Source organism: Macaca mulatta, chromosome 6 (genome assembly GCF_049350105.2).
Source record: "Macaca mulatta isolate MMU2019108-1 chromosome 6, T2T-MMU8v2.0, whole genome shotgun sequence".
Taxonomy (NCBI): Eukaryota; Metazoa; Chordata; class Mammalia; order Primates; family Cercopithecidae; genus Macaca; species Macaca mulatta.
In genome coordinates this window covers 20,817,179-20,831,995 of record NC_133411.1, presented here as the reverse complement: position 1 = coordinate 20,831,995, position 14,817 = coordinate 20,817,179, and the positions used below count along the sequence as shown (strand labels likewise).

At 35.1% G+C, this 14,817-nt stretch overlaps 1 protein-coding gene across 21 annotated transcripts in view; it reads left to right on the top strand.

The window, feature by feature from the left end:
* The window catches only part of CDH18 (cadherin 18), a 1,124,701-nt gene that overhangs the window by 1,091,768 nt on the left and 18,116 nt on the right, over positions 1-14,817 (top strand). For all 21 annotated transcript variants that reach the window (XM_078004402.1, XM_015139758.3, XM_028849356.2 and 18 more), the window contains one exon: positions 1,462-1,579. In XM_078004402.1, coding sequence (XP_077860528.1) covers positions 1,462-1,579 — 118 coding nt within the window. The remainder of the gene's footprint in view (positions 1-1,461; positions 1,580-14,817) is intronic.

Below are 14,817 nucleotides of genomic sequence, written 5' to 3'. Positions count from 1 at the left end.
CAGATGAGGCAGCACTGGAATGGTCACAATGTATCTGATTATCCATCAATGTATCCCCCTACTCCAAGTGAAAACAAGGGGAAAAACAGTCTATCCAGAGACTAGTTGTACTTCAATGGAAAAAAGAAAACCATAAGATTTTCAGCTTATAAATAAATATGGAGGGAAATCGAGAAGGATAGAGACTTATTTGGAGATGGAGGCAGGGGTAAGGAGCACATAGTATCTTGCTAAACATGTGTCTTTCCAGCAGTGATGGAAAGCAGGTGAAAGAGTGAGCCCAGTAAACATAGTGAGGAAGCTGATCTCTTTTTATATCCTCAAGTACTTTCTTCACTGTCACTTCTTGAAAACATATGCTTTTCTGGTTTTACACTCACTTACCCCCACTTCTCGGTACTTTTATTTTCCTCCTCATCTTTCTAACAAACCAATGGGCTCAGAACATAGAGAAAAATTTAGGTTTTAACTGTGATATCCTTTGGTGAATTACCTCCCTTGTAAAATATTGAACTGGTTGAAATTAAGTATAATATTCTAAGAAATGACATTAGTTTCTAAAATGGATACAATGTATGTCAGAAGCAGGAAATACTATTTTCACGCACTATCTTCTCTCTGTTTCTCGTTTTTCTAAGGAAAGGGTTGAATGAAGACACCTAAGCATTACGATAATAATTTTCAAAAGAGGAAAATATCTTTTTGTCTGTTTATTTTGATATTTATTTTTTAAGAGCAGACTGGCCATACTTATTGAAATTCATGTTCTTCTCTTGGGCCACCATAAATTCTAACTTACTCTGCTTTTTACTATACATTAAGTCCAGATTCTAAGGAATTGCTTTCTCCTGAGCACTAGAGAGGAGAAGTTATTCATAAATCACTGAGGGTCTTGTTTTGCCTCTGGCATTATTTTAGAGATTTGGGGCACATCACCATCCTTCCGGGATTCAGGCTCCTCATCTGTAATATACAGGGACTAGATCATGATCTTAAAGGCCTCTTGAAAAAATAATAAAACCAAGACTCCACTGTTCTTGCATTTACTACTTAGACCAACATACACTGATCAGCTGTTCTGAATCAACACTGGGATGTTTATATTTGTGCAAACAATATTTTATGTCTCTTCCAACAGGTGTTCATGTGAAAACATTGCATCGAATTGACCCCACAGTACCATGGCTTATTAAGAAAAAAATAAAATCAATGTGTGTGCAATGCTAGAAAATAAAGTGTGATGAATGTTTAGAAATTATATACCATGTTTTTCCTAAAATCGAATGTAGGATAGAGCAATTTAATTCATCGTTATATGACCTGAATTTGAAAAAAAAAAAAAACTCAAGTTGAAAGAAAAGATCTTCTAAAAATATTTTTAAACAGAAAGAATACAATGTAATTAACACCAAGAGAACAAGCAAAATTAAATTTACTGTTTACTGTTTGTCTTTTCTTTAGGTTATTCACACCATCAGTGCCACTGATAAAGATGATTTTGCCAATGGACCAAGGTTTAACTTCTTTCTTGATGAACACCTGCCTGTAAATCCAAACTTCACTCTGAAGGACAATGAAGGTGAACATATATACACATATTTGTTTATCTATGTGGTTTCTGCTTTGACCTTATATGGAATAGGCTTTATTCTTATATACTCACAAACATCTTGCAAATCAGCATTCAAAGTCAGTTTGATGCTACTGTGTTATGATCTGTGAATAGCTTGTATTTAAAATTGAGCCATATGTACAAATAATTTTCATTGAATTTATTCAGAAGCATCTCTTTAAACAAGAAATGTACATGTAATATGCTCTTGGGCAAATTTTAAGAGAAATCTTAGCTGACAAACTTGTTTATGAGAGCTGCTGCTACTGCTTGGAGGTAGAAAATATTCAAATTAGGAAAAATGAAAAATATATCCTAGAGACAGTTACTAAAGGAAATGCAATGCTTGCAATCATCTTGTATGAGCAAGACTATCAAGATGTGCTGTACAAATTATATTTCCTCTTATTATGAACATTGTCCAAAATATGTATAGAAAGATATGCACAAGTATGCAGAGTATTTTGGAAATTTTTGAATCATTTTTATTTAGCCTTCTGTATTGTGTGGTTAAAAATAATCCCATAATTTAGTAACTACGGAAGTTCCTTCATTATTTAGATGTCCTCTTTGGTACATTTCTCAAGGTTCCATGTAAGTCATTCTTCATACCTTAGGGAAACATTAAGCTATACGGTATGTCCAATTTTCTGATTAGGATCAACTTTTTCTTTCTCCAAACTATATATTTGATTATGTTTATCTGAATATGCTGCTATTTGGAATTTAACAGTTGCCTCAGAATGACATGAAGAAAACAGTGGCACATACGTTTTCAGTAAACATTGAATTCCCTCTCTCTTTACTTCCGGGAGAAGATTTTCAAATGGAGGTCACTAAATGACAACCTGCCAAAAACATTTTTCCCGTTTCCCCTAAACATCTTTAAATATAAAAAAGGATCAAAATGTGCACAAAGCCATAAGATTTATATGAACATTTAAAGCTTAATTGTCTCTCACATTTTAAGTGGCCCTAGGTCAGCTCTGCTTATGGGAATAAATATTTGTGCATGTTAGTGTATGACAAATTGCATTTAACTGACTATTGTACATTTACTTACATTAGAACAGGCTGTCTTATAATTCAAATATACTTAGTATGATTAAATATGTGAAACTCGTGAAAAAATCATATTTTTCCACATTTCAAAGAATTGTATAATTTGGCAGAGGTTATTTAATTTGCTTCCTTAGGAGATTGGGATCATATGTTGAGCCATGCACTTATGTTTCAGTTGCATTTTTTTTTCTATTCCAATAAAAGTTTTGTTTTAAAATAATTTAAATTTGATAACATATTCGACTTAGATTTGAAGATATGTTCAATTCAACCTATTTAACCCACATAAATATAACTCTGAATGTCCTTTAGAAAAACAGAATGATTTTGCTATTGTTGAATCCCACATTCTTTTTTTTTTTTTTTTTCTTTTTTGAGAGGGAGTTTCACTCTTGTACCACGCCTGGCTAGTTTTTTTTTTGTTTGTTTTGTTTTGCTTTTGTTGTTGTTGTTGTTTTAATTATTATTTTTAGTAGAGACAGGGTTTCACCATGTTGGTCAGGCTGATCTCAAACTCCTGACCTCAGGTGATCCACCCTCCTTGGCCTCCCAAAGTGCTGGGAATACAGTCATGAGCCACCGTGCCTGGCCAAATCCCACATTCTTAATTAAAAGTTCTTCATATAAGATTATTATAGCTGGAATTTGTGAATTAAATTATTTATTTATTTATTTATTTATTTTTGAGATGTAGTTTCACTCTTGTTGCCCAGGCTGAAGTGTAATGGCGTGATCTTGGCTCACTGCAGGCTCCACCTCCCAGGTCCAAGTGATTCTCCTTCCTCAGCCTCCCAAGTAGCTGGGATTATAGGCGCCCACCACCACGGTGGGCCAATTTTTTGTATTTTTTAGTAGAGACAGGGTTTCACCATGTTGGCCAGGTTGGTCTTGAACTCCTGACCTCAGGTGATTCTCCTTCCTCGGCTTCCGAAAGTGCTGGGATTACAGGGGTGAGTCACCGTGTCTGGCCACTAATTACCTATTGTATTTGAAATGTCTTAAGTGATTTGACAACATTACTAGTGTCAGAACTCACATATAGGTTTTCTCCTAAAAAATATATACATGCTTTTAAAAGAGTTTGTGTGCACACTTTTTAACATTTAACTATGCAAATGAAGTTTACATCAGCTACACCAGCTTCAGTGTGAGAAGTCTGTGGATGATTGTCTAGTGGTAAAGGTGTTTAAAATTTTTGTAACACTATTTTTACAATTTTTGAGTATTGAAATTATAAATAACAGGAATAATTTCTCTCAGATAGAAAAAAACAGCAATTGTTTTGGATGGAAATATTAACACATAGCTGAAAACGTGTACTTGATTTAACAGTCTTGGCTGTCCTCCATAAATTCAGCCCCTAAACCTCCTGAGTCTCAGTTTTTAAGTCCATTTTCCGTGATTACAATCACTGACTTAGTACCCTTGGGAGAATTAATAATACCATATATAAATATATTAGAATCAAATGGTCTTGCCTCCACAGACAAAGCAATTATAGATAATAATGTATAAAGATGAAATTAAAAATAAAATAGCCCTACCAAACTGTATACATACATGCATATACACATGCTTACGTATATACATTTACTCATGTACTCTGGAGATCAACAAAAATGAAAATACGATGGAGTAAAAGTCAGAAAATACAATGGAATAAAAGTCAGAAAATGCTGGACTGCAAGGTCTTGTGTGCTTGCGCTTTGTGTTATGTAAGTTAATTGACATTCACATGCCTATCGAACATAAAAAAATAGCTAGAAGAAAATTTATCATGTTCTGTGCCTATGTGAGTTAACTGACATTTACAAGCCCCCAGAATATAAGGAAATAAATCTAGAAAAAAATTATTACTTTCTGTGCCTAATTCTCACATGAAAGTCCATACTGAGGGAAACAACAGAAATCAGACATAGCCCCCAAACCAGGATGAGCGATCAGGAAGCCACTGGTTTAGTGACATCTCCCAAATTGCTATATGGCAAAAAGCAAGGGCACAGAGATTTTTCAAAAAAAGAGAGAGAAAGAGATGCATATTGTTGTTCATGATAAGCCTGAGAACCAAAAACTTAAAAGATAGTGAATGAATTGAGAAAGAAATCAGAAAAATGAATTTACTCTGACTAATGAAAAATGCATAAATGATGACAAAACACTTTGTAATTTCAAAATACAGAAATAAATTAATAACATATTTACAAAAAGATAAAAAATTGGTTAGACAAAATGAGGCAAATAAATTTAAAGAAAATATGTATAAAAATAATTAGGAAATTCATATTGAAATAAAATTATAGTTTTGGCATATATAGAGAACTATGCAGAACCACATAGAGATATGTGGAAATTTAATGGTATATATGTAGCTATACATATATGTTCAGAAATTTTCATTTTAATTATATATGCACATATATGTATATATAGCACATATATTACATATATATATAATTATAGCTATTGAACAACTAGAAACTTCATAGAATTTTATAAATATTTAGTACAATTGAAATCTATAGTTGGGAAAGATGCACATCAAATTCAAAAGAGTGATCAAGTTTAGGTAGAAAAGAAGTGGGATCAGATAGAAAGCAAAGACTGTAAGTGTAATGTCTTATGTCTTAAAAAGAGATCTGAAACAGATGTGGCATAATAATGTGTTTCAAATCTAAGTGGTAATATTTTCTTTTAATTTCTACATGAGGGACAGAGTTCACTAAAACAAGTTTAGCATGTTTCCAGGCACAAAATTGGAGCTCACATATTCATTCAGGCAGCGTGCGTGTAAACACTCTTCCTGTAGGTTTCTATGGCAGGTGATGATCTCATTACAGGTGTAGTCAGGACCTACCTCTTGCTCTCAAATGGAACTGAAATGGAACAAAGAATAAACATGCTGCTCAACCGGCTTGTAAGAGATGTGTCTGTCCTGGAATGGGGAATTAGGATTAGTTCCTAAAGACGGAGATAGATAACCTGACAACTGAATGATGAATGAAGCTTAACAAGAAAAGAGGGAATGGCTAAAATTCATAGGCGGGAAGTTTATCTAGCCTAAAGGCCCTAAGGTATGGGGAAGAGTAGCAGAGTGAACTTAACGGACTGGCTAAAGTTCCATATAAAGTCAACATAGGTATTGAAAGTGGAAATTAAAGTTAGAGTTGGCTAGAGAGGCAATCTATAGCCAGCTTGGTTTCTTAGTCTGTGAGAAGTCAATCTCCATTTTTGTTTCTTTAAAAAAAATCAATCATAATTTCAATGGAAGATATGGAAACTAACTTTTTAACAGGAGTGATGTAGTATGATTTCTAAAGGAATATTTTGATTGATATGTAGATAATGGATTGTGAGCAGAGAAGTACAGTGGTGTCAATCATCTTTAATTGTAACTATTGTAAAATACCTTAAGACTCTGGAACAGTTTCCCTTTGTGAACAATAATACCAGAACTTCTTCGATCTTTAATTCTTCTCCTCAGGATATTCATGCTAGGGCAAAATTTCTCATGAAAGTCTTGCATTTCTTCATGTCTTGCCAGCAGACGCATTAATTTTTTATTTTCTTCCAGACTATCTCTTCTGCAAAGTTTGTATAACAATCAGCCTTAGAAGATACAGTGTCTTCCTTAGGTTCAAAAGACTCATTTGATGTATAGTATTAACAAGGATAATGATACTCTCTGATACAGAGATTGGGCATGTTTTTTTACAATTCGTTATCAAAGATCCAGGCTCCGTAAATTTAAGATTCCTTAGCTGAGGCACAAACCCACTGCGTGCTCCACAGCACCTGGGGCCTCCACCTCACTCCTCTTCACCTTAAGGTACAAGGAAACAAATCTGAAGGAGAGGTTATGCTCCTTGCTGTGATATAAGTAAAAAAATCCTTTGTTTTTGAATCAGGAGGCTTGTGTTTTCTTCAGGCGTCTATAACATTGCATCAGGCTAACTGACTAGCATGTAAGTAGGTACGATCTCAGCTCACATGCTTTATATTTCTTGACACTTTATGGAAGTAACTCCTACTAGTAACTATTGTAAAAACACCTATGTGCTTATTATACCTTCTTAATGTATGCATTCTAAGTTTATACCAGAGAATACATTAGCAGTATTTATGCCTAGAATCACATAAGTTAACTAATTTCCTCATACTAAGAAGATCTTCGCCCATCTATACTCAGATGAAATTCTCCTATTTAATATCTAAATATGCTTTGCTAAATAACTAAATGTAACACGATGTTCCATGTTTTTGTCAGATCTTTCCCATTCTCGTGGGATCTTTCCTGATATACGTTCTAACCCTCTTGAATTTGGAATCTGATAATTCACCTGAACGTTGCAGAACAAATGTCTTCTTTAATGTTCCATCATGTTTATTTTAAAAGTTTCTTTATTTTTGGACCTAGTTTTTATTACTCACTGTGACATATGCTGGGAATATATTGGTGGAAATGCTAGCATGGAGCCAATGAACTGCTTAAAGAAGCAAAAGTCCTATGAGAACAAATACATCCATTCAAAGAAAATCAGCTTTGTTTGATATCCATTTGATTATTTGATAGACATGTAAATCACTAGTGAAATTCTTTATTTTTAACATTCTCTTTAGCTTTTTATCTTAATGATTTTACAATCATTGTCAGCCTTTCTCACATCTAGAACAAATGCCAGTTTTTTGTGTGTTTGCCTTTTTTTTTTTTGTCCTGGTGGGGGTAGGGGAAAGGGGAGACAGGACTGGGACACATGGTCTTATTTCTTAATATATCTAGAATTTTTCTTGAATGACACATTTTTTGTGCTGTTATAGTGGAACTGAGAATTTGTATACAATAAAAATTTATTTCTCACAGTTCTGGAGGCTGGGAAGTCCAAGATCATGTGTTGTCTGTAAGGGCCTGGTCTCTGCTTCCAAGATGATACCTTTGGACAGAAGGAACACTTTTCTTTCTTTCTTTCTTTCTTTTTTTTGAGACAGAGTCGCCCAGGTTGGAGTGCAGTGGCGCGATCTCGGCTCACTGCAAACTCCGCCTCCCAGGTTCATGCCGTTCTCCTGCCTCAGCCTCCCAAGTAGCTGGGACTACAGGCGCCCGTCACCACGCCCAGCTAATTTTTTGTATTTTTAGTAGAGATGGGGTTTCACCGTGTTAGTCAGGATAGTCTCGATGTGACCTCGTGATCCACCTGCCTTGGCCTCCCAAAGTGCTGGGATTACAGGCGTGAGCCACCACGCTGTGCCGGGAGCACTTTTCTTTATTAGCAAGACAGTGGAAGAGAAAAAAACTCACTCCTGAAAGCCTTTGTTTGTTTGTTTGTTTTGAGATGGAGTCTCACTCTGTTGTCCAGGCTGGAATGCAATGGCACAGTCTTAGCTCACTGCAACCTCTGCCTCTCAGGTTCAAGCGATTCTTCTGCCTCAGCCTCCCAAGTATCTGGGACTACAGGCACTTTCCACCACCCCTGGCTAATTTTTGTATTTTTAGTGGAGACAGGGTTTCACCATGTTGGCCAGACTGGTCTCGAACTCCTGAACTCAAGTGATCCACCCACCTTGGCCTCCCAGAATCCTGGAATTACATGCGTGAGTCCATGTGCCCAGCCTGAAAGTCATTTTTACTGTGGCATTAATTCCTTCATGGGACTGGAGCTCTCAGGACCTAAACACCGCCCCTTAGGCCCCACCTCCCAACATTATTGTGTCAGTGACTAAGATTCCAATGCATGAATTTTGGACGGGACAAAAACATTCAAGCTATAGCACTAACAGAAGATCAAATAATAATATATTTCTCCAGAGAGTATTCATCATTTCTCTGGTAAGCAATTAGAGAGAATTATATTCACTTTAATCCACTCGGAGTCTGAACTGAGTCACAGCTGATTTGCGGTTTTGTTTAGTTTCAGTTTGTCTCTGATTTGTCTCTGTTTCCAGAGGATGACCCTCCAGGGCTCTAGACTGAGAGCCTCCTTGTGCACTCGCAGTGGTCCTTAGCTATAATCCCTGTTTAACACCAAGATATAACAAAAAATCCTTTCTTTGTCTTCCAGGGCTTTTCAGCTTAGAGTTTTAGCATTCTGTTAAACTTCCAATTTAACTTTCAATTTAAATTTTGAACATAACGAATGTCTTTAGGGAAAATCAGCCATGTCCCTCAATTTCCAATTTAATTGCAGATTCAGGAAACTTCCAAAAGCTCCCCTAGTTTCTCTGTCCCCAGCTTAGAATTCCAGCCTCTTGTTAGTTCCTAATGTAAGTAAATACCTGTAGAAGAAAGGATGTTTTGCAACCAACAGTTTTCATCTCCACAGTTTTTCCTTCTCTAGAATATTAACTCCTCTACTTGTCTCGCTTCAGCAGCTTTCTGATGCCTGTCAATAGAGATATTCTTTCCTTCCTTCCTTCCTCCCTTCTTCCCTTCCTCCCTTCCTTCCTTCTTCCTTCTTCCTTTTTCCTTTTTCCTTCTTCCTTCTTTCTTTTTTTTTTTTCTTGACAGTTTCACTCTTGTTGCCCAGGCTGGAGTGCAATGGCGCGATCTCGGCTTTCCACAACCTCAGCCTCCTGGGTTCAAGCGATTCTTATCCTACCGAGTAGCTGGGATTACAGGCATGCGCCACCATGCCCGGCTAATTTTGTATTTTTAGTAGAGATGGGTTTTCTCCATGTTGATCAGGCTGGTCTCAATCTCCCGACCTCAGGTGATCTGCCCTCCTCAGCTTCCCAAAGTTCTGGGATTACAGGTGTGAGCCACTGCGCCCAGCTGAGATTTTCTTGGTATTTTAAGCTTCTCTCTTTGTTTTTAGTGGGAGAATTGGTCGATCAAAAACTGCATATTTTACCTAGACCTACATTTTATACATGAAGAACCATTTAGGAAAAGTTTCATTAAGTAATTGGGCATAAACGGAGCTTCAGAGAAAGGATACTGTTCAATGATAGTCTAATCATCATGAAGATGATTGCTGCCTTGATATTCCCTTAAATGCTACAGATATTTGTTCTTTCAAATTTAATTAAAATTGGGTTAGAACCCCATCTTATATACGGAGCAAATTCAAGTTTCTTTCCAAAATTTCTGAGGATTAGTCACCATTTCAACCAATATTCTCTGTTTCTCAGGCACTTGTTGCCTCTGTTACTTTTACATGCCTGCTATGTATCCTCCCTTCCCAAAGAATTATGTTCTCACAGTACAAACTATTACTGAAAGTTGGAGTGTACAGACTGCAGGGAAAGGAAAGGCCAGCTTAGTAGCCATCTGAAAAAGAATATCAGGTGACAGAAATTATAGCCTAAGAATTTATTTCCAACTCATTCTCTCTTCCAAAACTTAACTGGGATAACATGGACAGCTAAATAAACTTGACCTGTGGATGGATCCCCAAAATCACCTCCAAGGCAAAGAGACTTTGAGATTAACAAGAAGATATTTAGATGCTGGCTCAATTCTACCTACTATCCCTTACTATGTTGGAGGAATCTCTGGGAATCAGAGCTCAAAATGCCTTTCTTAGAGAAAGATCAGAGGACACGGCAGGGGTCAAGTTAGTTGAAGGACAGAGGCAGTTATTGTGAATTAGGACATATTAAAACATGATTATATATCTAAGTGAGACTTTTTGAGCTAACATGAAAATACTGTCAATTTAAAAAAGTCTGGTAAGGTGATACAATTCAAATGAACACTATTACAAACTGCATCAGTGAGCAGAAAGTTCAAAAGGGGAAGCAAATAGAATATTTCAGAGTGAGACTCTAGAAACAGTTTGCTACTGTTTGAAACCTGGCTTCTCTACTAATTATAGGTGAAACTATGGCCACGACATTATGTTCAGGGTATCTCTGTTTTTTCTTTTGTAAAATGGAGATATATAAGCAATTATTATTTTATCGGCGTAAATAGAGATGAAACTATAAAGAATTTGAAACCACACGTGAAATGCAATGAGTCATAATGGGCACATAGAAGGTAACTAAAACATAAATAAATGGATAGAAAAACAATAATGGAATAACTAAAGAAATTATCCTGAGTGAAGAAACATATAGATTTAAGAGTGAAAATCTTCTAACTTGACAGATGATGAAATAATGTTACAAATTTCCACACAGTGAATTTAAATTGTAAAGGTACTAGATAGTGTCAAAATACTCATTTGTAAAATTAGAAGTGAACAGCCAATTGATCTACTTTTAGTGATATTGGAAAGAAAGAACTACAATAAAAGAATCCTTTTCTATCTAAGATAGCACTCATGTGACAATTAAGCAGTGATATTTCAAAATACTGAATGTTACAGAAAACAACAACTGTATTATTTATAATAAAATTCATTTGGCAAAAAGTTACAATAAGGGATTTTTCAATATTGACTATGTAACTGTTGGAGCTATTACAGCCAAATGAAAATAAGATGAAATAAGAACAAATATTTTTCAAAGGTGAAGTGTAAAATAAACTTTTGTGTAATCTAAACTAATATGATTAAACATTTACCAGAAACAATGAAGTGTTGAATATAATCACATATAAAAGCAATGATAAATTGATAGAAAATATAGTATTTCTTATGAAATGTCTATTAAATGCACTTTGCATATTGTCAATATGAATATATTCACTTATTGGACCTAATTCAAAATGAAGACAAACACTTTACACACACATACACGTGCGTGCGTGCACACACACACACATACACACACACACACACACACACACACACCCCGATTCCCTTGGGCTGACATTTTAAGCTGTATGTCTGGCATGTACCACTTCTAGCCTCACATCAAATTATTATTCATCACCTCTTCCTTATGTTCCTTGGAAAGAATGCCTTTCCTCTTAAGAGAAATTCTGTAGACAGTTCTTAACATTGTTTTTCTTCTGCTAGTTAATTTTTCCAGTGTTATGTACTGTCTGCTGGGAATACAGCGGTTTTTTAAACTGCCTGATTCAAGGAATTCAAAGACACAGGACCTGCTTTCAAGAGGCTTGCTGTCTAGTTGGGGAAATGAGGATGACATGAAATGTAATTTGCAATGGATGGAGGTGAAATGTGAGCTACTTTAGAGAGATCACTACAAACTGTATTGTTAAAAGTGGTGGAACATGGTTTGACTTTAGGGATAGAGTTTGTTCCACCAGGGAGGTGAATCAGAGATTACTTTTCAGTAAGTGGTGGATTAAAACAACATAGAGATGATGGAATGCAGCATCAATTTCTTGGTTGGAAAAATCTAGAGAGGGAAATGTAGCAAAGCAGAGACTCAGTGGCATTTTAATTGACTCATGAGAACATACTAATGACTAAGCACTGAGCTTTATTCTGTACTCCAGTATAAGATACTCTGGCATTCATTCTTTAGTTGCTTTGGTACCAAATTGTGGTGGCTAGAAAAAATTGTGCCAATAAATCTTCCGTATTTATCTGGAAAATTATTTCTCCCAATTTATTAAACTATTAAACATTGATTCAGAGAATAATCAAGTGAAGGGTTTTTCTTTTATAATATATATTATAAAATACATAATTTTGCTTTATATTGACCTTATTTTTATCGTTAATTAATATGTTGGTAATAACACAAGTATATTTAAAATTTTAAAACCAGAGTTCAAAGATAATTTTTAAGTTAGAGCATTTAAAGTTGTATTTTCTAAAACAACAAAAAAGTATGAAATGTTTTCTGATTAAAATGTAGTTGTTTTCTTACTATCACCTTCTCTTTACATTGTGATGTCAACTTTTAATCGTAATATCAAGTAATTTCATTGTATAATTTTAACTGCTTAACTTCACATCTATAGCGAATAAACTCTGGCCATATTATCACTAAATTTGTGAATATAGACTTGAGCCAGGCTTCCAGGAATACAATAACCATGTTCATTCATTTGTAATATGCAAGTGTAACTAACCCCCCAGTGTGAAATCATCCTTAGTCTACAAAGATAAATACGTTCTGTTTCATGATCTTCGTGCTGTTTCTTGAGAGACTGTGCTTTATTTGATGTGAAGAGATTTGCCAACCTAATTCTTAGGCTTAATTCTAACTGTAAGGTACATTTGTAAATCCTACAGATTAGGACAAAAGATCATTAGTAATTATGTGTGCATTTCTATCTCTGTTTACAGGGTTCTAAATCACATTTAGTTTGTCTTTTACATTTGAAAATGCTTATTATTTTTTGATCATTTGCTATCAGGAATATCTGCAACTCACATTGGTTTTTATTATGTTCTTTTTTTTGGTATGTGTTTTCCATTCTCATAGATTCTTGAATTCTTTAAAAATAAATGAGTCAAAACAACACATTGTTTCTAAAATGAGAAAAAATGCACTGGACATTAATTTTTTTAATCATATGAAACAAAATAATTATTAGAGTGTCATTTTTACTTTGTTGGTGGCATTCTGAAGATTTAGTGTTTTCCTTGGATTTATTACTTTTTATTATTTTTGCAGCATTCGTTCTTCTAAAAATGATCATAGCATTTATATGTTGCTTTATAACTTTTAACAAAATACTTAAAAGGAAACAGGAAAGCTTGTTTTTCTTGTGGCTGTTTGGGGTTGGTGAAAGAAGATACAACTTTAAGCTTATGTTGCATAGAAGTTACAATAAGTTCAATGTTGACTATGTAATGTTAGAAAAGTGTCTTTTGGAGTCCTTTCAAATTTCACACTCCATTGGTAGGGAAATGCAGGTATGTAGTTTGATACACATTGGAAATCATGGGAAATTTTAAATGTTTGTCTTGTATTTCTTTGGTATTGCCAGATTTGTAGCAGTCAATATTCTCGTAGTTTATTTTTGTCCTTCAAACAAGAACTCACAGCTGGTGTTGTAATATGCTTAATTTCTCTACAGAGTATGACCATTTAAAATTTTGTTTTTATCCACAGGGTTTCAAGAGACCATTTAGTGATTCCTCACATTCCTAAACAAAATAAGGCACATATAATCTGCCCTAAATTGCAAATCAAGCCTCATATATCCTCTAATGGATGTGACTGCAACTGTGTCCTGCTGAGTCAGTTATCTAAGGTCAGGGACAAGGTTGGAACACATGGCTTTTATTCTACAGTGGCTCTCCTTTCTCCTACCAGTCAAATACTAACATTATCCAGATGCACCTTGAGAGAATTACACCATCCTTTAGCTGAATGCAGACACTCTAACTTGGCAAGTGAGAAGTTAAAGAGCATGTATACAATCTTGACCCTAAAATGTAAAAGATTGTGGATGAACTGTAGTGATCCATTTTAGTGGCTCTTTTGCTTTAGGTACAAAGATATGCTTTTGTTTTCTCTCTGGTTATTTTGAACTGTATTGATTTATATATATATATATATATATATATATATATATGTAAAACATATAAACATTGATTGTTGTTTTACATATGTATATATGAAATTATTTTTCCCCTTATGGATTTGCTAGCCCATGCCACCTCTCACCTTTTTACTCCCACTCACAATGAAAGAAAACTGACTCAAATTCATGAAGCAAAAAAATAGAAGTAGAAAAACAAAACAAAAATATTGCTAATTTTGACTGAGTGTGGTGGCTCTTGCCTATAATCCCAGCACTTTGGGAGGCTGAGGTGGGTGGATCACAAGGTCAAGAGATTGATACCATCCTAGCCAACATGGTGAAACCCTGTCTCTACTAAAACTACAAAAATTAGCTGGGCATAGTGGCGTGCGCTTGTAGTCCCAGCTACTTGGGAGGCTGAGGCAGGAGAATCACTTGAACCCGGGAGGTGAAGGTTGCAGTGAGCCAAGATCGCACCACTGTACTCCAGCACTCCAGCCTGGTGACAGAGCAAGACTCTATCTCCAAAAAATAATAATAATAATACATATATATGTATATATATGTGTGTATATGTATGTGTGTGTATACATATAAAACTAATTTTATCGTTTCATGTCCCTTGCTTTCCTTCTGTGAAAATGTAGGTTCTATTCGTCTGCTTTAATTCTTTCCTTGCTAAGAACCACATGGTGCTACAGGAGTCATCTGCTCCACCCTGTACATTAATGCAGTTGAAAAAAACTATTTTAAAAATAGAATGATACATTCACTTGTTAAAACTATCTAAGGGCCGGGCGCAGTGGCTCAAGCC